The 21,818-nt window shown below is 43.7% G+C and overlaps 1 protein-coding gene across 1 annotated transcript; it reads left to right on the forward strand.

Moving 5' to 3' along the window:
- The first annotated feature begins 176 nt into the window (after window positions 1–176).
- On the forward strand, window positions 177–21,321 carry SHE (Src homology 2 domain containing E). The gene is made up of 6 exons (XM_019954439.2): window positions 177–925; window positions 4,102–4,228; window positions 12,784–13,113; window positions 14,925–15,081; window positions 15,539–15,658; window positions 17,162–21,321. The coding sequence occupies exons 1-6, from the start codon at window positions 320–322 to the stop codon at window positions 17,388–17,390; spliced, it is 1,569 nt and encodes a 522-aa protein (XP_019809998.2). The 5' UTR covers window positions 177–319; the 3' UTR covers window positions 17,391–21,321.
- The last annotated feature ends 497 nt before the right edge of the window (window positions 21,322–21,818 follow it).

Genomic DNA, 21,818 nt, shown 5'->3' on the forward strand with positions numbered 1-21,818 from the left:
GGGGCTTCCGTGGGCCCGGCCTCTCCCACTTCTGGAGGAAAAAGCAGGGGAAGCCCCCGGCGCCCGCCGCCTCCGGAGAGCCGCGGAACCCCCGGCCGTGCAGGCGCTGAAGACGACCTCGGGCGGAGCCCCGGTGCGTCGTGCCTGTCGCCGTCCGTGTCCGGAGCGGCGGCCCGCGTCCGCCCGCTCGGCGCCCTGAGCCCCCTGCCTCGGGCCGTAGGGGCCCCACCCTGCGGGGCGTGGGCGACGGCCGGCCGGGGACCAGCAGAGCAGCCGTCGCGGGGCCTTGCCGCGGCCTCCAGCAACCCAGCCCCGGGGAATGCAGTGGCCCCCGGTCCCTGGCGCCTCTCCGTGTCTAAGCTGGGCCTCCTCGCTCGCCTGCTCCGCGGCCACGACGCTCCTGAGCCGCGTCGGCCGGGCCCCCCTCATGGCGGCCAAGTGGTTCAAGGAGTTCCCCCTGAACCTGAAGACCGTGTCGGAGCGGGCCAAGCCCGGCGGCGGGGGAGGCGGCAAACTGCGCAAGAACTCGGAGGCGGGCGGCTCCGGGCCCGCCCCGGGCAAGGGCCGCAAGAACTCGGCGGCCGAGCTGGGCAGCGGCCGGGCCGGGGTCGGCCCCGCCAAGGACAGCCGGCTGTCCCGGGATAGCCTGCAGGGCCTGATTCAGGCCGCCGCGGGCAAAGGCCGCAAAAACTCCCGGGCCACCGAGGAGGAGCCCCACCGGGGCGCGGCCAAGAGCTCAGGCTGCAGCACCTACATCAACAGGCTCATCAAAGTGGACACTCAGGAGAAGAACGGGAAGAGCAACTACCCCAGCAGCAGTAGTAGCAGCAGCAGTAGCAGCAGCAGCTCTTCCTCCGCGTCCTCTTCCCCTTCGTCTCTGGGCCCCGAACTGGACAAGGGCAAGATCATTAAGCAGCAAGACACGGTAAGAATACAATCTCCCTTGGACCATCTCTGCCCTACTGAAGCCTAACAGTGGGAAGGGAGCATCGTGAACCCGCTGCACTCTAGGGATTTTTATACCTCAGAGAAGATGAGGATTTATTTTCCTTTTCTGACATTGATGACCGCTAAGTCATCATTTTAAATGATGACCATTTAAAATAATTGGTTTGTTTAATCTTGAAAAATTCTTATTCTAGCCTTGGCAACTTGGCAGAAATGTACTTTCCATTTAATTTTGTTATCAGTTTAGAAGAATAATTGAATGAGACAAGCGGGTGCTTTGTTGAATTTGACTCCCTTGTAGATGTTGTGTATTTTAATTTAGAAATCCAGGAGAATTGCAAAGCTAGACTTGTGTATAACTTTTATTCTTCTTGAGCATAAGGAATGGTCACCTTTAAACTGCTTAAGTATGAATTTTAAAGCTCCAGGGAATGGATTAGCCACTACCCACCCTCTCTGCTGGAAACTCCATCATTCCTTGCACTTTTACCCAGTACAGAGTTTCTCCACGCTTCACTAGCACCCCAAGTTCACAGCCCTTTCATTCATCCCATTGGAGAAGGAAATGGCAACGCACTCCAGTATTCTTGCCTAGAGAATCCCATGAACAGAGGAGCCTGGTGGGCTGCTGTCCTTAGGGTCGCACAGAGTCAGACACGACTGAAGCGACTCAGCATGCCTGCATGCATTAGAGAAGGCAATGGCAACCCACTCCAGTATTCTTGCCTGGAGAATCCCAGGGACAGAGGAGCCTGGTGGGCTGCCGTCTGTGGGGTCGCATGGAGTCGGACACAACTGAAACGACTTGGCGGCGGCAGCAGCAGCATTCATCCCATGAACATTTGTACAGGAGCCAGGTAGGATAGAGGGCGAGGGGCTCTAAGGGCTAGGGTTGTGGAGGATATAGAACAGGACAAGGAAATGCCCTGAAGGAAATTACAGATCAGGAGAGAAGGTGTTTCCTGCTTCTTACACGCCGGAGGTTTTCTGGGTACCGTCCAACGTGAGAGAGTTAAGAAAAGAAGTGTGAAGAGACCCACTTCATTCGTACAGAGATGAGTTGGGGTTTTGTTTGTTTTTAAAAAGTGAAGAGAAAGTTCACACCTCGCTCTCAGACTTTAGCCCAGATGATCATGTCCCTGTCGTGAGAACTTTTTCTTGCCCAGGCTTCAAACATGGCTGCCCCCCTGGGTGGGGTCAGGGGCCGGCAGCACATAACGTGTGTGTCTGCCCTGGCCCTTCTGTTCATCCCTCCGTTTACTCTGTCCAGGCATTTACAGCATGCCCACCCGAGTGCCAGACACTGGAGGGAGAGTTTGGGAAGATGGCAGCTCACCCAGACATTAATCAGTGGTCTGTGTGTGTGTTTACCTAGATCATCAGCACCTTGCAGCCGAGTGCTGAGTATCATGCTTCTTGCTCCTTATTGTACCTTGGGGATGCAGGACACCTGAACAGGCAAGAAGCATGGAGTGAGAGAGGGAGTGGTAACCACAGTCCTCTGCAGTGACTGCCCAGTTATTTTCATGGTCTTTGCTTCTCTATGTCTTAAGTTTCTTAGGCCATCTCCTCCCAGGAAGAAAACTCTCATCCAGCTTGCCCCTCCTCCTCACTTCTCCCCATTTATCTGGATTTTTTTTTCCCAGCCCCAGTGGCTCTTCTCCGTGAACTCTTTGGAGAATATAATCAGAGATTGTATAAAGGGCTGGGCTTCTTCCCTTAATTTTGATTTACCTTTGGTTTTTTTATCCCTCTCTTTCTCTTTAACTGGAATACATGCTTTATTTATACTATCCTAGCTGTTTATTTGTGGAGCCACATTGATAATAGGGGAAGTGCTGTGCTTTTTAAAAATGAATGTTTCTTGGGACTTCCCTGGTGGTCCAGCAGTTAAGTCTCTGAGCTTGCACTGCAGGAGGCAGGGGTTCTTACCCTGGTCATAGAACTAAGATCCTGGGTGCCTTGCAGTGCAGCCCCTCTCCCCCCAGAAAAAATATAACTCTTCCTTCCTGAGAAGTACCTGTCAGACGCAGGCTCCCACATTGTCACTCAGCTGAGGCACTACACAACTATTGCACTCACACCACCTTCCCAGGCACCCTCCTGTTTTTGGAAGGATGGATGCTTTCTGTCACAAACACGGATGAAAACTTCCCTGGTGGCACAGTGGATAAGAATCCTCCTGCCAGTGCAGGGGACACGGGTTCGACCCCTGGGCTAGAAAGATTCCACACGCCTCAGAGCAACTAAGCTCGTGCTCTACAGCGTCTGAACCCACACTCTAGAGCCTGCGAGCAACTTCCTGAGCCCGAATGCCGCAACTCCCGAAGCCTGTGTGCCTGGAGCACCTGTGCTCCTCAACAGGAGAAGCGATGAGAAGCACTTGGACCGCAACGAAGAGCAGCCCCCTTACCGCAACTGGAGAAAGTCCACGCACAGCAATAGAGACCTAGTGCAACCAAAAAATGAAAAGAAAGAATATTTAAAAAAAAAACGATCTGATGGTTGTCTTTGAGAATCAGTGCATTTATAAATCATTGAACCTAGAACCCCCACAGTACTGTTTAGCTCTGACCTGTTTCTTAGGCTTCTTGTTATGAAGCCTATTTCTTTAGAGCTGTTACAAATCCCTTGAGGATTAGAAGAAGGTCTTGGTCTTATTTTGTTCCCTCTCACTGCCTAGCCAGTGCCAGTGGACGTGCAGTATCAGTGAGTGATGAGCTGACTTACCATGGCTATGTTGCTCAAATAGTTGGCATTTTAAAAAAAACCAAAATCATAGAAGAGGTAGTAGACGAGTTTATTTTCTTCTACTCTAAAGGCATAGATATCGTTCACCCTCTGCCATCCTCCCTGCCACACTTTAACCAGCAAATGCCTTATTGCTTGGGGAGAGAGAGGGAGGTGAACAGAGCCTTGGGGATAAGCAGGAAAGCTTGAATAGATTGTTACCAATCAATTATACTACCAAAATAAACCAGATGTTTGTCCAGCTGGGTGGATGATAATGTGATCAAGTGCAAAAGCTCTTCAGAGCTGGTTGGAAATTTTGAACTCTTTGGGGGTCTGCAGGTTTTTAGTAACTTTTTTGGTACCATCGTCACTCTGGTATGTGATAATTGTTAGCAACTTCCCTGTCTGGTTTTCTTACAGGTCATCATTTTAGAAGACTATGCTGACCCTTACGATGCTAAACGGACGAAAGGTCAAAGGGATGCAGAGAGAGTAGGGGAGAACGACGGTTATATGGAACCCTATGATGCCCAGCAAATGATAACAGGTTTGTAACCAGGAGCTGCTTTATACTGAAATCTCACACTCAACTTGGAATATAGTAAAAAAATAATAAATAAGAACCAGTGTGTATTTGGGGAAGAGAGATGAAGGAACTTTATCAGATCCTCCTGTGGGGAAGAAACAGAAATTAGACCCAAAACTGAAGTCAAAATATCTAGCTAATATCCTTAATGGTTTTGTATCCTTCAGTTTTAGAGTTTGCGGGGGATCTTTAAAGTTTTTCTAATTCTATGCAAAGTGACACTTGAGAATTTGCAGATCTTCTCAGGATGTGATCTCCAGTTTTCAGGTAATTTAAATACACCTCTTGGCCACTGTCAAAACTTTGACATCCATAATGGGAGTCGTAAATCTGTACCAAGGGGGAATAATTCCGACTTGGAAGTCGAGCAAACACTCTTGTCATTTTTTTGGGTGTCATACTTTTCCTTTTATTCATATTTTCTTAATTTGGTGTAAACAACACTTAAACTAATTATTTAGATTTATTTGTGAAATTTTAGAGTACGCTTTCTTTACTCCATAATGAAAAACTGCTGTTTCTAAGGGCTGACTCAAGGGAGCCTTGTTCAGATGTCCTGGGTCTCATGCCTGGGAAAGGAATAATTGATCACACATGAAAGATTTTGTCTCTTCTGTTTAAAAACAGATTGAAAGGCTGTCAAGCGCAGGCTCCATAAGCATAGTCTCAGGAAAGTGGAGCAGGAGGGTAGCCACAGTGCCCTGAAAGGGTCAGGACAGGCTTCAGGGCCGGAGCCGCAGCAGGAAAGCTCTGCTGTTTCCCGCTCTCTGCTCACAGAGATAAGGCATCACATCTCGGGGGGTGCGGCCTGGCCAGGCGACGGCCCTGAAGGCCACTGGACTGTGACCTCTCCTGAAATCTGTGAATGGAAGGAAGTGAAAATGAACTTAGAATTCTAAAAAATATCAGAGACTTGAATAGGGGAAAAGATTTTCTTTTACATAAAACTGAGGGAAAAGCTTTTCTGAAAAAAAAAAAATAATAATGTTTTGCTTTAATTCACTTTTCTTTGTCCTTTGGTTTTTATTCCTCTCTTTCTCTTTAATTGGGATAAGTTGTTTATATTATCTGAGATTTTGGGGGGGTGGATTTGTTTCGTTTTCTTATGGATCCACACTGATAGTAGGGAAACTACTTTGCTTTTTAAAAATGAATAATTTCCCCCCATATAATCCTCACAAAATCCTGAAAACTAGGGGACGCTAATACTACCCCTTGTTACAGGGTAGAAAATAAGATCAAAGAGTTTCTGAAGCTCATAAGATGTTCGTAAGGCTCTTTAAGAGACAGAACATAAATTAGAACCCAGATCTTCCCACTCCAGACTGAATGGTATGGTTTCTACACCAAGGTACCTCAGGACACATTCGAAATGGTATATGCAAAAGCACTTTAAACTTTACACATAAATAGCAACCCACTCCAGTATTCTTGCCTGGGAAATCCATGGACAGAGGAGCCTGGTAGGCTACAGTCCATGGGGTCACAAAGAGTCCCCACGACTTAGCAGCTAAACAGCAAGAACAGCAACAAGGCATCTTTCCACTCAGACTCACAAAGTTGTATTTAGAAGTCGAAAGTTTGTATATAACTTGTTGCTTTTCTAGAAAAAAAATGAATAAAATTTTAAAATTAAAAAAATAAAAGTCAGTGTCCAATATGAAATAAATGTAATAATAGTAGTAGCTAGCATTTAATATTGGAGCACATATTAAGTCCCAGGCTTTGCTTTAAACAGTTTACAGGAATAAATGTATTTAGGAATGCAACAGTAAAACATTCAATTAGAGAATAAATTCAAATTTATTAAAAAATTTAATTACTAACTTAAGAATTATAATTTTTTTCTCTTTGCTCTTTTAAAAAATTTTATATTGGTGAATTTTAAAAGATATTTAAAATATCACAAAACACCTACTCAATTAATGTAGAGGATATACCTCTTATTCTACACATAGGTTACACAGCTGGACAGAATAACAGGAAGTGAGTTTACCGGAAGCTGGAAATAAAAGATTTGCTACTGGGTGGGTTTTCTTTCTTTTTTTTTTCCTTTTACCTTTTTTATTCAGTTTGCTCCCTGTAAGGCTTGTCAAAGTCCAAGTTCAGAAATGTCTCATATTTTTTGAGAAATCTTAGGGGAATAAACAAAATTGTTTATTTCAGAATTTCTGCAGAAGACAGAGAGGGTTCTGATAAATATAATTTAATTGTGGAGCTCCCAATTTCTATACTGCCTTTTTAATACCTGTGAAGCGGGAGTAACATGCCTGATTTCAACAATGTCTTGGATGTATAGCACAGTGTTCATGATGGTATTTTGTAACAGCCAACAAAAATTTCCCAGGCATTTCTTTGCCATGTCCCAGGCCCTACGCTGGGCTCCAGGCACCCAAGGATGAAGATGCACAGGTCCCAGGTCCTTATGAACCTTACAACCCAAGGGGCAAACAGACCTAACAGCAGAAAAGACATCACTGAGAAATGTGCTAGATGCCGTGAAGAAAGAATGAAAATCATGATCTGCCTCAGGAAACAGAGGAAGGGATAGAAATTAAGAGGCATTTATTACTTTCCTATGGCTAAGTAACTGTGGGACCCAGACTCCCCAGATTTCCCTTTGCCCAAAACTTTGCTTTTAACTTTTAAAAGCTAAAGATTTGTAAATTTCTGAGTAAATTCTCACTTAGATTTATCCGAAGGATTGTTTTATGAAAAAGATAGGACAATGAATATGAGGCAATATTAGTTTAAACCTATTGTTCTTCTGCTAAATTTGCAGGAACATTTTAGCTAAATAATTAGCAGAAACGTTCCACTTAATTTAGCATGATGAGTTTTTCCCACCAAATGAAAACATTAGCATTGGGAGAGTTTTTCGAAGTTTCCTAAAATGAGCCATCGTTCAGCATGTGAGTTCCTTCTGCAGCTGATTGTCACACAAGTCGAGTGTCTCCTAGTTGCCAAGTTGCCAAGTTACCTTACTGAATCCTACCATCCTGTGTGGTGGGCGTTAGAAGTGTCTGATTGACAGAGGAGGCAGCTAAGATTCAGAAAGATTCAATAACTTGTCCCAGTTATGTGGTTGGAGAATTGGGATACCAGGTCACCCAGCACCCTGTGGCTTTAGTTACAGAGCTCCAGTCACAGGGTATCTTTAAATTTTGGTTTTTGCCTCCAAATGGTTTTATTGGTTGGTATGGATAGTCAAATCTAAAGGAGAACCTCCATTTAAAAAACTGTCCATTATGGAAAAGACAGAAGGCTTTTTTGATTTACTTATTTTGTCTGTATTTTGTTTGTTAAACTTAAGTTTCAGGACTTCTGATTTATACCTGCTTTTGTTCAGATATTTAGATTTGTTTAATAGGAAAACATTAATTTTAAATCAAAAGCTTGAGCACTGATAAAAGATCCCTATTTCTGATTCTAAGGGGAACATGGAGCTTTATAGGGCTCTAAGTCTGATGTTTTGAATACATGAAATGGACTAAGGGAAAGGTATGTTACAAAAATTGTAACTAATATTCTACATTAAATCTACATTAAAGTAAGATATGGTAGAGAAAGCAAGGGCTCTGGAGGCAGTGGGCTGCCCCACTGACTACTGCACAGCCTCAGTTTATTCATCTGTGCAAATGGGCTAGCATCTCTTGCTGTATTACACTGGGCTTCACTGAAATGCAGGTGCAACATGCCTAGTGCATGCATCCATGAAAGATATCACAATTATTTAGACACTTTGGAGAGAGAATTCCATTTGCAAAGAGAATTCTTAACAAATATGTTACTGTTGTTTAGTCTCTTAAGTTGTGTCTGACTCTTTTCTGACCCCATAGACTGTAGCCTGCCCGGCTCCTCTGTCCATAGGATTTCCCAGGCAAGAATACTGGAATGGGTTGTCATTTCCTTCTTCAGGGGATCTTCCCGACCCAGGGATGGAACCCAGATTTCCTGCATTACAAGCAGATTTTTTTTTTTTTTTTACTACTGGGCCACTAGGGAAACCCCTGAACAAGAATAGGGGACTATTAATTGCTAACTGGATAATTTAACAACAAAAAAAGTCTTGGTCTTCTGATGTTTTTAAATATAAATGGCGTAATTCTGCACAGCTACAGTTGGAAACTGAGAAGGGAAAAATTTTCGGCCCATATTATGTTTCTCGGCAACCAGTTGCAGATTTGAACTGGTGCAGGTCAGGCCTCGGTCCAGCCCTTGGTGAAATGGGTGTTTATCTGTAGCCCGTTGGCTGCATTCTGTTGTCTGCCGTGGTAAATGGCCTCTATCGGCAGAGCCAGGGTGTAGCTTCCTCTGGCCATTTCCTCCTTCTCAGGCTCGTTTCCTCTCGGAGCCAGCTCTGCACGTCAGGGGCTATTCTCCTGCAGGAAGGGTCGGCTTGCAGCCCCGCGATTGTTTCTGTTTCTATGGCGCCTCAGGTTGGGGGCAGCCAGGTGCTGGAATGGACTCGAAGGTGACTCCCCTTGAAGGGGCAGAGAGGCCTTGTGCTTAAGCCCTTTTTTCCCCTCTAATTAAACATTGTTTTAAAAGATGATCATACTCCTCAGATTTCACCCCCAACACGGGATCGTCCTGGGATGGAACATTCTCAACTGTATGCCTTCCAGTGTTTTTCCCAGAGCTCTAAGTGTGCACTGACTATCAGCTAGAAGGAATACAAAGCCCTCATCGTAAAAGTAAGCCCCAAATACATGTGAAATAAGAACTCAAGATTTTAATCAGGGTACATCATTTTAACACAAACTCATTGAAATTTCCTGTGAACAGGGCTCCTTCTGTCTTAAGGTTGGACTCAACTCTTTCTCCATTTAGGTCAACCCGGACAGAATTGAGGTGAGGACCTTGGGAAAGGTTTCCCCAGCCTGTGCCAGTCTAAACAGAATAAACTTAGGTTTTGATCAGAAACTAAAATTCTAAATTCGTCCTTTGAATGCCTTTGTGTTTTCTCTTTCCTAGTTCTGTAGAAAAGTTCTTTTTCCAAAATTCCAGCCTTATCTTAATTGAACCAAGAGCAGAGTGTGTTTTTTTGTTTCTTGTTTTCCATAACACCATCTAGAATAAGCAGTGAAGAAAAAAAGCTGTCAATTGAAAGTCAAGAGGCTTGGACCGGAGATGTTGGAGACCTCAAACAACCCGAGGCACCTTCCTGGCCTGGGGGTGGGGAATGGTCCTTAGCTCTCACATTCCTCGGATGTGGAGGTTTTCATGCTAGGGCAACCCTTCTCCTTGGGCCAGGGCTAGCAATGATGAGATTAGTCCTGGAGCGCAGGAGGAACTGAGGTGGCAACCCAGGTGGAGTGGGAGTGCATCTCAGGCTTCTCTTACTGGAATCACCTGGGGGAGCTTTTACAGCTCCGGCTCCCAGATTTTTGTTGTTGTTTAGTTACTAAGTCATGTCTGACTCTTTGCAACCCCATGGACTGTAGCCCACCAGGCTCCTCTGTCCATGGGATTTCCTGGGCAAGAATACTGGAGTGGGTTATCATTTCCTTCTCTAGGTCATCTTCCCTACCCAGGGGTGGAACCAATGTCTCCCGCTTGGCAGGCAGATTCTTTACCACCAAGACACCAGGGAAGCCCCCCCAGCTCAGTTAATCAGGACCTGTGTTGATGGGACCCAGGCCTGAGTCTTCATTAAAGCTCCCCCGGGTGATTCTATGCACCAGACCTGCAGTTTTATAGGATCCAGCTGCAGCAAAGGGCCCCTATCCAGCAGAGTTATAACCTCATCCTACAAGTAAATTTTGCTCCTTTGACTTAATGTCCTGATTTTAATAACTTTTCCCTGGAGTGTTTCATTTACCATCCTTTCCTTGTTATAGAAGTCTGATGGAGTCAGTGGTTCTCCGTCACCATGCCCATTTTCGGTTACTTGTAGAAAGTTTCACTTTCCCTTGTTTCTGTGGCATTTAAGTCTCCTGATCCTCTTCTTCCTTACCTGACTATTCCTTCTCAGCCATTTTTGGTGACACTTCTTTTATCCAGCCTTACCTAAAGTCCCAGATTCTGCTTTTGATCCCCTTTCCTTTCTAATCAGCCTCCTTTTCTCTGATGATTGCTTTCATTCTTACGAGCCATGATCCATGTGTGAGTAACTCCTTGACAGGTACCTCTGACCTTCATCTCTCTGCTGAGCTCCAGATGTATGTTGTCAACTGCCCGGAGAAGTTCTAGAACTCCTTCCCCTCGCTCCCTCCTCCTAGCCATCATCCAACCATTATTTAGCACAGCGGTTTCCTACAAAGTCAAACAAGACATGGGGGGTCCCTGGCCTGGCAGTCTCCACAAAATTGGAAGTTCAGACATGTCGACAAATAAATCTACACACTGAGAGAAGTACAAGGTGAGAGTGAATTGAGGAAGCGGTACCACCGGCGGGGAGTTGGGGCATTGGAGAAGGTCAGTTGGAGAGAGGAGGAGATACTAGGCCAGACTCCAGAGGATTGGAAGATCACCAGCACACCGTAGGCATAAGACAGTGCACTGTGCAGGGAACTTAAGTTCTGTTTGGTTGGAACAAAGAATTGGATTTCAGGGGGGGACAGGGTGCTGTTGAGAGATAAAATCAGAGAGGGAAGTAGGCAGTGATGTGACTACAGAAGGTGTCCGGTGCCATGCTGAGCAGTTAGCACTTCGTAAGTGGACAGTTGAGAGCTTATGGGATGGCAAGTGATGAGATGTTTGTGTTTAAAAAGGTCCTCTTCACTGTGACCGGGTAGACAGACTAAAGGCTTCCTCGTGGGCATTTAGAGGAAACCACAGCACAATGCTTGAGTTGGCCCATGGTAGCACTGGTGGTAAAGAATCCACCTGCCAATCCGGGAGACATAACGTGGGCTTGATCCCTGGGTTGGGAAGATCCCCTGGAGGAAGAAATGGCAACCCACTCCAGTATTCTTGCCTGGAAAATTCCATGGACAGAGGAGCCTGGCGGGCTTCAGTACATGGGGCTGCAGATTCATTTGGACACGACTGAGCAACTAAACCTCAACACATGATGCCTCTGGGCCCTGAGCTACTCAGTCCCCAGACTCTGCTACTGCTTTCCCACTGTGGCTCGCTGGCTGGTTGGCCGGTGGTTAGATGATTTGCATCAGATACTTTGCATTGATTTCTAGGCTTCCATTCAGAGCATACCTTTATTCTATCTTGTGCACTGTGTTGGAGTTCTCTTCCAGAAAAAAAAAAAATATATATATATATATAGAGAGAGAGAGAGAGTTATTTATATAGTTGTTAATTATATACAATTATAACAATTATATAATAATTGTTACTACCTGTTTAAAAACTTGTAATGGTTCACTACTGTATACAGAACAATTGAAACTTTTTAATTCTGGCTTTTAAAACTTCTCCACTTTGGTGCCTGTCCTGCCTTTTCCAGCTTCTTCTCCCATACCACCTCTCCTCTCCTGGTCTTCTGTCCTTTGAACTTCTCTCCCGATTCCCTGTGATGGGAACAAGCCCTTTCTTGTTCCCACCTCCATATCATCACTCAGGCAGCTTCCTCCACTGGAAAAGACCTCTTCTATCAAAGTAAATGCATCTTCCATTTCTCTTCCACTTGGAGTCAATCCAAGTGTAGTGCCTAAGAGTATGGCTTCTAGAGCCCAACTTCCTGCTTTTGAATCCAGGCTTTGCACTTGCCATCTTGAGCAATTTCCTTAAACTCTTTATGCTTTAGTTTTGTCCTGTTACATGGGGAACTAATAGTGTCCACCTCATAGGGCAGTTGTGAAAATTACAATGCACTTAGAAAAAAATATGTAATGCATGGTACACTATTGCTAAATGTTAGCTCTTGAGATATTAGTTTTGTTGTTTTTCCCCCCTAACAACTCTTTTACATATTCTGGGAGATAGTGAAGGACAGGGAAGCCTGGCATGCTGCAGTCCGTGGGGTCTCAAAGAGTCAGACATGACTTGGTGACTGAACAACAACATTCTGTCCTTGCTAGCCTGTTAAGCATTATTTGTAAATGCATCACTAGGTCGAAACCACCTTGAATTCAAAAACTCTATCTAATGAACCTAAATATCTTCCCTCAATGTATGTGGCCCAGTGCTTGAATATAGTAAACACTCACTTTTTATTAAAATAAACTGCTCTCAGCTTCCTAACAAGACATAAAGCCTTTGAAGATGACCCATACTCAAGAGGAGACAGGGGGACCAGGAACTATGGAGCAGGTCCTCTGAGGCCCCTTCTCTTCTCTCCAACCACACGGCCCCAGAGGCAGGCCTGCCTTCCGTTGTGATTCCCTAATCCTTGGACTTGATCCCGTATCTGGCTCAGGGGACTGGCGGGAAGTTGTAGGGCCCTTCCCCCCAAGCGGGGCCGTCATCAGCCCCGGTAAGCAACAATCCAGGTGTTCTCGGACACTTCCAACCAGACAGACCGGTCTGGTCGGAAGAGAAGCGGTGATTCGGTTCATCACCGGGCTTCCAGGGTACATTTTCTTCAGAAGTATTCTGTGCGGTGTGTTTTTCAGAAATCAGACGACGAGGTTCCAAAGACCCCCTGGTGAAGGCGCTTCAGCTGCTCGACAGCCCCTGCGAGCCTGGAGAGAACGGCCCGAAGCCCGAGGCGCTGACGAAGCGCCGGAGCTCCAAGGAGCTGCTGGGGAAGTCGCCGCAGCTGTACGACACGCCCTACGAGCCGGCGGCCGAAGCGGGCCCCTTCGCCGCCGAGGGGCCGGAGCGGAAGGCGAGGTTGCCTCCGGACAGCCACGGACGGCTGCCCCAGGACGACGAGAGGCCCGCGGCCGAGTACGAGCAGCCCTGGGAGTGGAAGAAGGAGCAGATCGTGCGGGCGCTATCGGGTGAGGGCTGGGTCCGTGTCCGCTCCTGCCTTCTTTCATCTTCCCTTCTGGAAAACCCCCGCCCGCCCGTTAAGCCAAGGCACTTTTGTGTTCCTCGACTGCAAGTTCCTTTTTCCAAGAAATTTGATGACATGGGGAAATAAAAATTTGGCTATGGTTGAATGAACAGGACTGAAGAAGACCCCTTAATGTTGCAAGGGGTCCTCTATCTTTTTGGGCATCTTCATTTCCCTTTATCCTGCAGTATGCAACTGTTTGGGAAATGCCTTAAATCACTACTAGAAAAACCTTATCTAATCACCACTAAAAGCTATCACATTGAGAGCGGCTGCCTCTAACTCTTGGTGCTGTTCCTCCAACCTGTTGACATCTCTGTTTATCATAAGATGGCAGTAGTGGATCAAATGGACTATAGGAGAGGTGGTTGGAAAGCAGGAGGAAGCTAGCTTTTTTTTTTCCTATCGAAAATCCTCCTAAGGGAATCAGTTCTTCAGCTGTGAACTGTTTTTAATAACTTAAGAGGAAGTTGATGAGTAGATTTTCAATAGATATTAAAGGTCAGTCTCCCTCCTGCTTCTCCCGAGACATAGTTTTTCTATTTATCTGGCCACCTGATTTCTTTTGCCTTTGATTGTAAAAGTTAGGGATATCTTTTCCCTCTAACAGTAAAGTACTTTTGATTAAAACTGTCATCAGTGTAAAGCGTGAGTAGAAAAGGTAATTTGTTTGATAGCAAACATTTGAGTCCGGATGGGCTTTCCCCGGGGCTCAGCTGGTAAAGAACCCACCTGCCAGTACAGGAGACTCAAGAGATATGATTTCAATCCCTGGGCTAGGGAAGATCCCCTAGAGAAGGAAATGGCAACCACTCCAGTATTCTTGCCTGGGAAATCCCATGGACAGAGGAGCCTGGCAGGCTAGTCTATGGGGTCCCAAAGAGTCAGAGCTGACTGAGCATGGGTGTGCGCGCACACACATATTTGAATCAGGTTTTCTTTTTGTGTGCTTTAATTTTTTAAATAATTTTATTCAAGTATAGTTGATTTAGTGTTGTGTTAATTTCTGCCGTACAGCAAAGTGACTCAGTTATACATACTATATTCTTTTTTGTATTCTTTCCCATAATGGTTTATCACAGGATATTGAATATCATTCCCTTTGCTGTTGTTTACCATCCTATACATACTAGTTTGAATATGCTAATTCTAGGCTCCCAGTCCTTCCCTCCCCACCCTCAAGTCAGTTTTGTTTTATTTTAGAATTATTTCCCACAAATCCCTACTGGTTACCGACCACTGGGCTAGATGCTGCTCATTTTCTCTCTCTATCTTCTGTCCAACCTAGATGTCATAGCATTGTTAAGACACTGTAGTAGTTTCTATTTCTCAGTTGATTTTTCTCTTTATTATTTCATAGTGAAAACTTCATTTGGTTTCATAGAACAATGCACACTCTTGGAAGGAGTCATTACCTGAAACTCTGTTCAGTCTTTTATTCTAAATATACCAAAAGGACGAGTTTTTTTTAAAGTACGTTCTGAAATATACTGAAGTGGTTTCTCCTCATGTTCTAAAACCATCCTCTATTAATGAACATCTTGCAGTAAAAGTGGCTGCGTGTGGGTGCCAGCAGTATGATCTGATATCAGACAGCAGGAGCTCAGGTACCCCAGGGCCTTTGTAGTACATTTTAGCTCAAATTAAAGAGGGAGGAAAGCTTCTTTCCTAAGATGAGGCAGACAAGTTCTTTTCTTTGAGTTGTACGTAGGTCATCTCAGTGGCCTCTGATGTTAAATGGAGCCTTCCTTCCAGTTCAGTTTGAAGGCTCTGAGCGACCTTCTGTCAAGGAGGAGGCAGCGAGGCAGCACCACCGACAGAAGAGCTGGACCCAGAAGATCTTGAAGCCAGCCCTGACTGACCACAGTGAGGGGGAGCGAGTGGACCCAGCCCTGCCGCTGGAGAAGCAGCCGTGAGTCTCCTCCCCAGACACACGTGACACAAGGTGGCTGGGAGCTTGCTGAGAGCCTTGGCGGGGCACACTAGCTCATTTTAAGTCTTTCTGGTGTTGAATACTTGTCTGGGTGGAGCTTACTGGTGAAAACCCATTTTCTGAGCCCAGTGCCTTTGGCCTTTGTGCCTAGGGGAAAATGAGGCCCCAGAACCCGATCTCAAATTCCATTCCCCTGTGTAGAGGGAAAACTTTTTAAGTGACTCTAGCCCTGTTAACTCCCTCTGGGGTGATGGATAGGTTTTGTGATCCAGGATTACCCAGATCTCATTTCGTCTATTTTGAATGGGAAGCCGGATCTAGTCCAGGCTGTTGAACTTTCATCAGAAGTTCATTTCCAAAATTGCCTTATGGAATGAGGCCCTGTCTGGATTGGGATCTTGATGCTCATGGTTTCTCCCCCTGCCCCATTTTTCAGTTGGTATCATGGTGCCATCACCCGTGCTGAGGCAGAGAGTCGACTACAGTCCTGCAAAGAAGCTGCGTATCTGGTTCGAAACAGCGAGTCAGGAACCAGTAGGTACTCCATTGCACTAAAGTGAGTATTAAGCATCCTGGGCTCTCCCTGTCTGGATGGAAGAGTGGGGTGCAGACTTTCCTATTATCGGAAAATGACCAGGCAAAAATATATGTTGGGTTAGCGAAAAAGTTCATTTGGGTTTTTCCGTAAGATCTTAACACTTTTTGGTCAACCCAATACTTTATATGGTCCACAGGGATACATATTGACAGAAAATAAGATAGGTTTGCTTGGACAACAGAATATGACATACTTTGTTTAGAATGCAAAATTGAGAGAATTCCCTAGCGGCTCAGTGGTTAGGACTCGGCGCTTTCACTGCCATGGCCCGAGGTTCAATCCGTGGTCAAGAAACTAAGTTCCTGCAAGTCATATGGTACAGCCAAAAAAAGAAAGAATTCACAATTGGTGTTGGGTAAATGTCCCGATATCCCTTATGATAAAGAGGGGTAAATATCCCTATTTCATTTCATTGTACATTGATTAGTTTCTGCCTTTTGTGATGTAAAGTAGGTCCTCTTAGAGAAATAATTTCTGATAAAAATAATAACTTCTAACCGGATAGTTGAGTTGTTCTTTTACTCTCTAGTGTTTGGGGCTTTAACTAAATCAGAGATTCCTTGATTGTCACAATGCCAACTGCAATTTTGGTAGCAGTTTCTTCTGTTGAAGAAGGAAACACTGCCTTATGATGACTCCCCTGTCCAATTGTACGCAGAACATTCATTTTTGCCCGGTAGGCTTATTCCAATCAGCCTGGTGTCATGGAAATTCTTGTTGCTCTGCGAGTTCAGTGGTGCTATATTGGAGGATCATTGTCAGGAGCCCTAACAGCATTTCCTTCCTGAGGAAGCTGAGCCCCTGCAGCTGAAACAATCAGACTGGAGGGGAAAAGAGGTTGAGGGGGGAGCAGCATGGCTCAGAAAATGGGATAGGCTACCAGATACACAATGCCAGGAATAGCTTTGCTGTGTTCCCGAAGCCGGTGCTTGTGGATTAGACCTTTGAGCCTTTGGTGCCAGCTGTCATATACAACCAGAAACAGTGTTTCCAGCTTGGGGGGTGGGGGTGGAGGAAGAAACAGTTTTATTATTATTATTCTTAATGTTTCCTTTGGGGAGGAAAGAAAGAGGAAAGCTTTCACATGTCTTTTTAGCCTTGAGAAGAGGTGAGTTTAAACCTCACCTCAGTGGTCTTACTCTTGGGCTTAAGCACTAGTTTGGCAGTTTGGGGGCAAGCAGGGACTGGGCAATTTTTTTTTTTTCCCCCCTTTTGGTCCAGGGCCTGATGACTTGTGTGTGTTAAGGATAAATGACCCAGGGGTGACGCACATTTAGCTGAGGGTTGTGAAGCTTCTGTGTGCTCTGCTAGAGTGCTGAAAGCTCTTCTGTTTGTATATAACAGTTCCAGGAGTGGCTGGGAACCTGTTGGCCTATGAATCCAGCTGAGATTGTTTTCAGTGGGGAGGGATCCCTCTGCTCACTCATTCATGTCTTCTCCTCAATTTTGGTTTTGCTCCAGGACTAGTCAAGGATGCGTCCACATCATAGTGGCTCAGACCAAAGACAACAAGTACACCCTGAATCAGACGAGTGCTGTCTTTGGCAGCATCCCGGAAGTGGTACACTATTACTCCAGTGAGAAACTGCCTTTCAAGGGGGCGGAGCACATGACCTTGCTGTACCCTGTGCACAGCAAGCTGCACCAGGGTCCAGCCTCCAAAAGCCCCAGCGGGGCCTCTCACACCTAGGAGGGCATCAGCACCCAACCGGATTCTCAGGGGATAAGGCTGGACTGCACCGTAATATTTGGGAGGAAGCAGGACTCTTCATTTAGAAGTCAAGAAGTCTTTGGCCTTGAATCCATTCCATGACTCTTGGTTACTGACCTGTGCCTTTTCTCCTTGCTAAGCAGTTCTACGACGAGAAACCGTAATTTACCAGTTGCCCCCACTCCCTGAGTAGGGTTGTCTATTTGGGGCGTGACCCTCAGGAAAGGTAAGTCAGGAGTCCAGAAATACTAAGGTTCTCCAAAAATGCACTAGTTATTCCCTGGGATACTTAATCTCCAAATAAACCAACAAACTTGGAATTTATATAAAACAACAAAAAATGATCAAACGGACCCAAAGAGCATGTAATATAAGACCCCTTCTTGGGGAAAAGCGTGAACAGTGGAAAATGAGTAACAGTGGACACTTTGGAAAAAACTGCCTTTCTCTTTTGAGGGTCCTCGTTCAACTCCAGAGTCCATAAAAAGTCACGACTTTAGAGTCTGGCCAAAGGATTATTTTGTCGGCCAGCCTTCTAAGCAAAGTTTGTGTTTTCTAAATTTCTGTGGACTTTTTTGACGAATCAGTTATATAAGCATAAATAAGAAGGAAGATGCCCGTGATTTAAGAATCACCAATATTATTAAGCATTGGCAGTATTGCCATAATTCTGAATTATAGAATTAAGTTGCAGAATAAGATACACAACGAAGATTTCATTTCTGAGTTTTAACAAATCTGAAAATTTACAAAGCTCAACAATTGTTATTGAATAATAGAACCTCTGGTCTCTTTTGTTTCATCTTTGTCCATTTTAGTAGTTATTGAAACAACTGAATTTTTCCTTTTTAGCCCTAAAATTAGATATACTTTGCATTTTAGAGTAACTATATATATATATATATATGGGGTCCCCTTATATATATATAGGATTTGATTGTGGGAACTGGGTCTCTAAAACCTGCAGTTTCTCTCATGCTGTACAAAGCAGACTGGTTTGCACTATATTAAAATATTTTAAGAGACTGATGTTTTCTCTAACCTCTACTGCTTAAAGATATTAAAATAATATTCATAGTATCATTATCTTTATGATCTATTATGAACTTATATCACCAATGTACTTACTGTGAAAAAAAAAAAAAAAAAAACTGTGGAAATGGCATACTGTGAGAAGGCTCCAGTGAGTGGCTCTGTAATGAAAACTGAGCAGATGTTTCTGTATTCTGGGGTTTGTAATTTGGTTCTTGAAACTGGTCCAGATACAAATGTGCTGACTGTCATCAATGAAAAGTTAACTTTTGTAACTAATGTTAAATACACAAAAAAATGTTGACCCAGTTAACTTTTAGGGAAACATATCCTTCTGGTTATTAGTTATCATTCTACTATTAGGATTTAGAGATTAGTAAATATTCACATCTTTATTCAGTTAAGAATGTACCCAGAGTTGTATGATCTTTGTTTTTAAAAATTTGAAAAGAACTTTTCCTCACTGGATCTCAATGATTTTATTAGTCAAGAATGTTCTGTTTTTTAAGTACTGATAGAATTTTTTTAATGTACTGGTGTATCAACTTGTCTTTAGTACAAGATTTTTTTTTTTTTTTATTTTTAGCATCCATGGTTCCATTCACCAAATATTTATTTCTTCCACATACAAATAATTCATTCTATTAAGCTTATTTTCAGTTCAGCATTCCAGAAATTAAATCTTGTGTTTTTTTTACTTATTCTACAAAGGAAGTTCAGCAGGTATCCCAATTTTACTAAATGCTGAAAACTTTGTAAAATGTTTCTTTGTGCACTAAATAATTTCTGGCCCATACCCAGCAACTGTGATGAATGTAATAATGAAGTAACATTTTGAAAGCAGACCTGATACATTAAGTATTTATTGAGCTTCTATCATAGGCTCAGTGTTGTGCTTTCTTTATACTGTTTTTCTGTGACAGTCATGCTGTTTTCTTTATATAATTAAAAGTGGAGATGTGGCGTTTATATATAGTCCAGTTCCTTCGCAATTGTACAGGAGGTTATAGTAAGAAGAAACAGTAAATTCGTAGAAGGGGGGCTAAGCTGCTATTTTCTTCCTGAAGTTGTGACACAAGCTGACAAAAGCCAGGGAATTCACAGCTGGGTGGTGGCACAAAGTACCATATGTTCTAAAAACAATTAGGCCCAGCAGGGTGTCCCTAATGGCTTCCTTGTTAAGCCTCTGGGGCCAGCTGATCTGAAGCCTTGTGACATGTCTCTCTGAGCTCTGAATGCTTGGGCTTTTTTGTCACTTTGTCCTGATACAAGTGTTTTCCTGTGGTCTTCATTCTCTTGAGTTCATTCAGTCTCCTGAAATATCTTCTGATTCTTTCTGGAGAGAACAATGTCTGTTCACAAATCTGTACTCATTCGCCTTGAATTTTAGCATCCATGGACCTTTTTACGACTGTCCTTGCCTCTTTATCACACTTTGTTTCTAAAAAATGCTTTGCTGCCTGTTAAGATGGGTTTATTATCTCGTTTCAGGCCTCTAAGGACAGAGAGTGAAGGGACATTTCTATTTACTTTGCTGCCACAGTTGTTTTTTTTTTTTAATCAGGATGAATTTCAACCACTGCAGATGGTATATTTAAATAAATAGGAATAAAAGAGAAATGTTGATACATGTACAAAAAGGTAAATACAAATATGCCTACTCTGTTCTGGGGATGGAAGTGTCCTTTGTAGTTATCCAAAGTATTTTCTTAAGAAGTATATATCAAAAGAGCCTTTCTTCTTTGCTGCTTTAAGTCTCCCTGTTTTGCTGAATAGTTACTCGTTTATTGACCTCTGCCACAGGGTGGGGAGTGTGGGCAGATAATTTATAGGGCCAGCCAGATGTTTTTGAGATAGATGGGAATATAGTCCATATTTTTTAATTGGGTCATTTTAACTATGTAATTACTCTGTTAATGGCCACTGTTAGTAAATCTTAATACTTAATTCAGAAGAACAGCTGAGCATTTGAGACATTCTTCAGTTGCTTTTTAAATGAGAGTAGCTTTTCTAGTCTATTAAAATGTCCTTTTTTAGTCAAAGGTTAATGGCTCATTTTTCCTTCAGTCTAGGGGGTATATATTTCATTTCCCTTCTCTCCCGATCCTTTTAATACAATATTTAGCAGAATTTATTTGATACCTTTCTCACAAATGTCTTTTATTCATTAGTTGTCTCTTTCTTATTTCCCATAACCAGCACTATCTTGGCCTTGTGATCTATTTAGAATCATTCTTTATTGTCTTCTTCAATTTTTGTACCCCGTTTACTTGGAGAAACTTGGCCTGCAGTGAACCTTAATTTTTCCCACGTTAATTTCTGACCCTATAGGAAGAAAATGGTGGTGTGTTACTGCCATCTAATGGAGAGAAGGAAAACTGCAGTGGGAAAACAAAGCGCATTTAGGGCAGGGTTTTCTGAAGGATTTCTGATAGAGTCCTTAGCAGGAAAATGATGACACAGCAGTTGCCATCTTGAAATCTGCCCTTTCCACAGGAAAGGTGATTTGCAACCTAATACAGCCATCGTCAGGAGGCCCCTGGACTATGGTTGGATCATGACGTTTAGAGTCTGAAATGGTTTCTCAAAAGATCATGGAGACAAGCATCTCATTTTTGTCACATTCTTAACAGTTCAGTTACTTTGTCTGGGGCCTTAACATTTTAAGTATCAACTAATACATAATGTTAAGTTTTGAAAATATTTGAAGATTGTATGTAATACAGGTGCCTATCTATAGTACTTTAGTAATTTATAGTATATCAGAAGGATTTTATTAAAATTTCTGGATGTATTGCAGTAGCCAACATAAGCTGCATGCCCTCCTGAAGATGGTTTACTCTGAAATGTAACTTTAAATAAACATTATTCTAAGAAAGTCTGTGTTTCTGCTTGAGTCAATTCCTGTTGAGAATCACCTCCCTTCATTAAAAAAACAAAAAACAACCCTTTTCTGCCATAGCAGGGAGAGTCAGAAGTTTCATTTGCAGTCATCATTGATGAAATGTGTAAACAAACCACAGGTAAACATAACTTGTGGGTGTGGCCTTAATTTTTTTTTCCCAGTTCAGCTTGAGAGCTCTATGTTTTCCTTCCCACATAAAACAGTAACACTTGTTTTTGAAGCTTTCTTTCCTCAGTCTTCTTCCTGAGTAGCAGTTGTTACATTTGTCCTTGCCCCTGACTAGGTATCTGAGCTGTGGCTTTGCTTTTGATCTTTGTTGTCCACATGCACGCGCCCAGCCCCTCTGTGGGGCATGGCGCTATGGTCTGTTGTGAATCTGGTTTTCACCCTCTACCAGGTGATTTCCACACCCAGCCATGGCTGAGAGCTGCCGTTGGAAGCAGCTCTTTAGAAACCCAAAGTCATTTGTG

The sequence above is a fragment of the Bos indicus genome, chromosome 3 (genome assembly GCF_029378745.1).
Source record: "Bos indicus isolate NIAB-ARS_2022 breed Sahiwal x Tharparkar chromosome 3, NIAB-ARS_B.indTharparkar_mat_pri_1.0, whole genome shotgun sequence".
NCBI classification, from domain to species: domain Eukaryota; kingdom Metazoa; phylum Chordata; class Mammalia; order Artiodactyla; family Bovidae; genus Bos; species Bos indicus.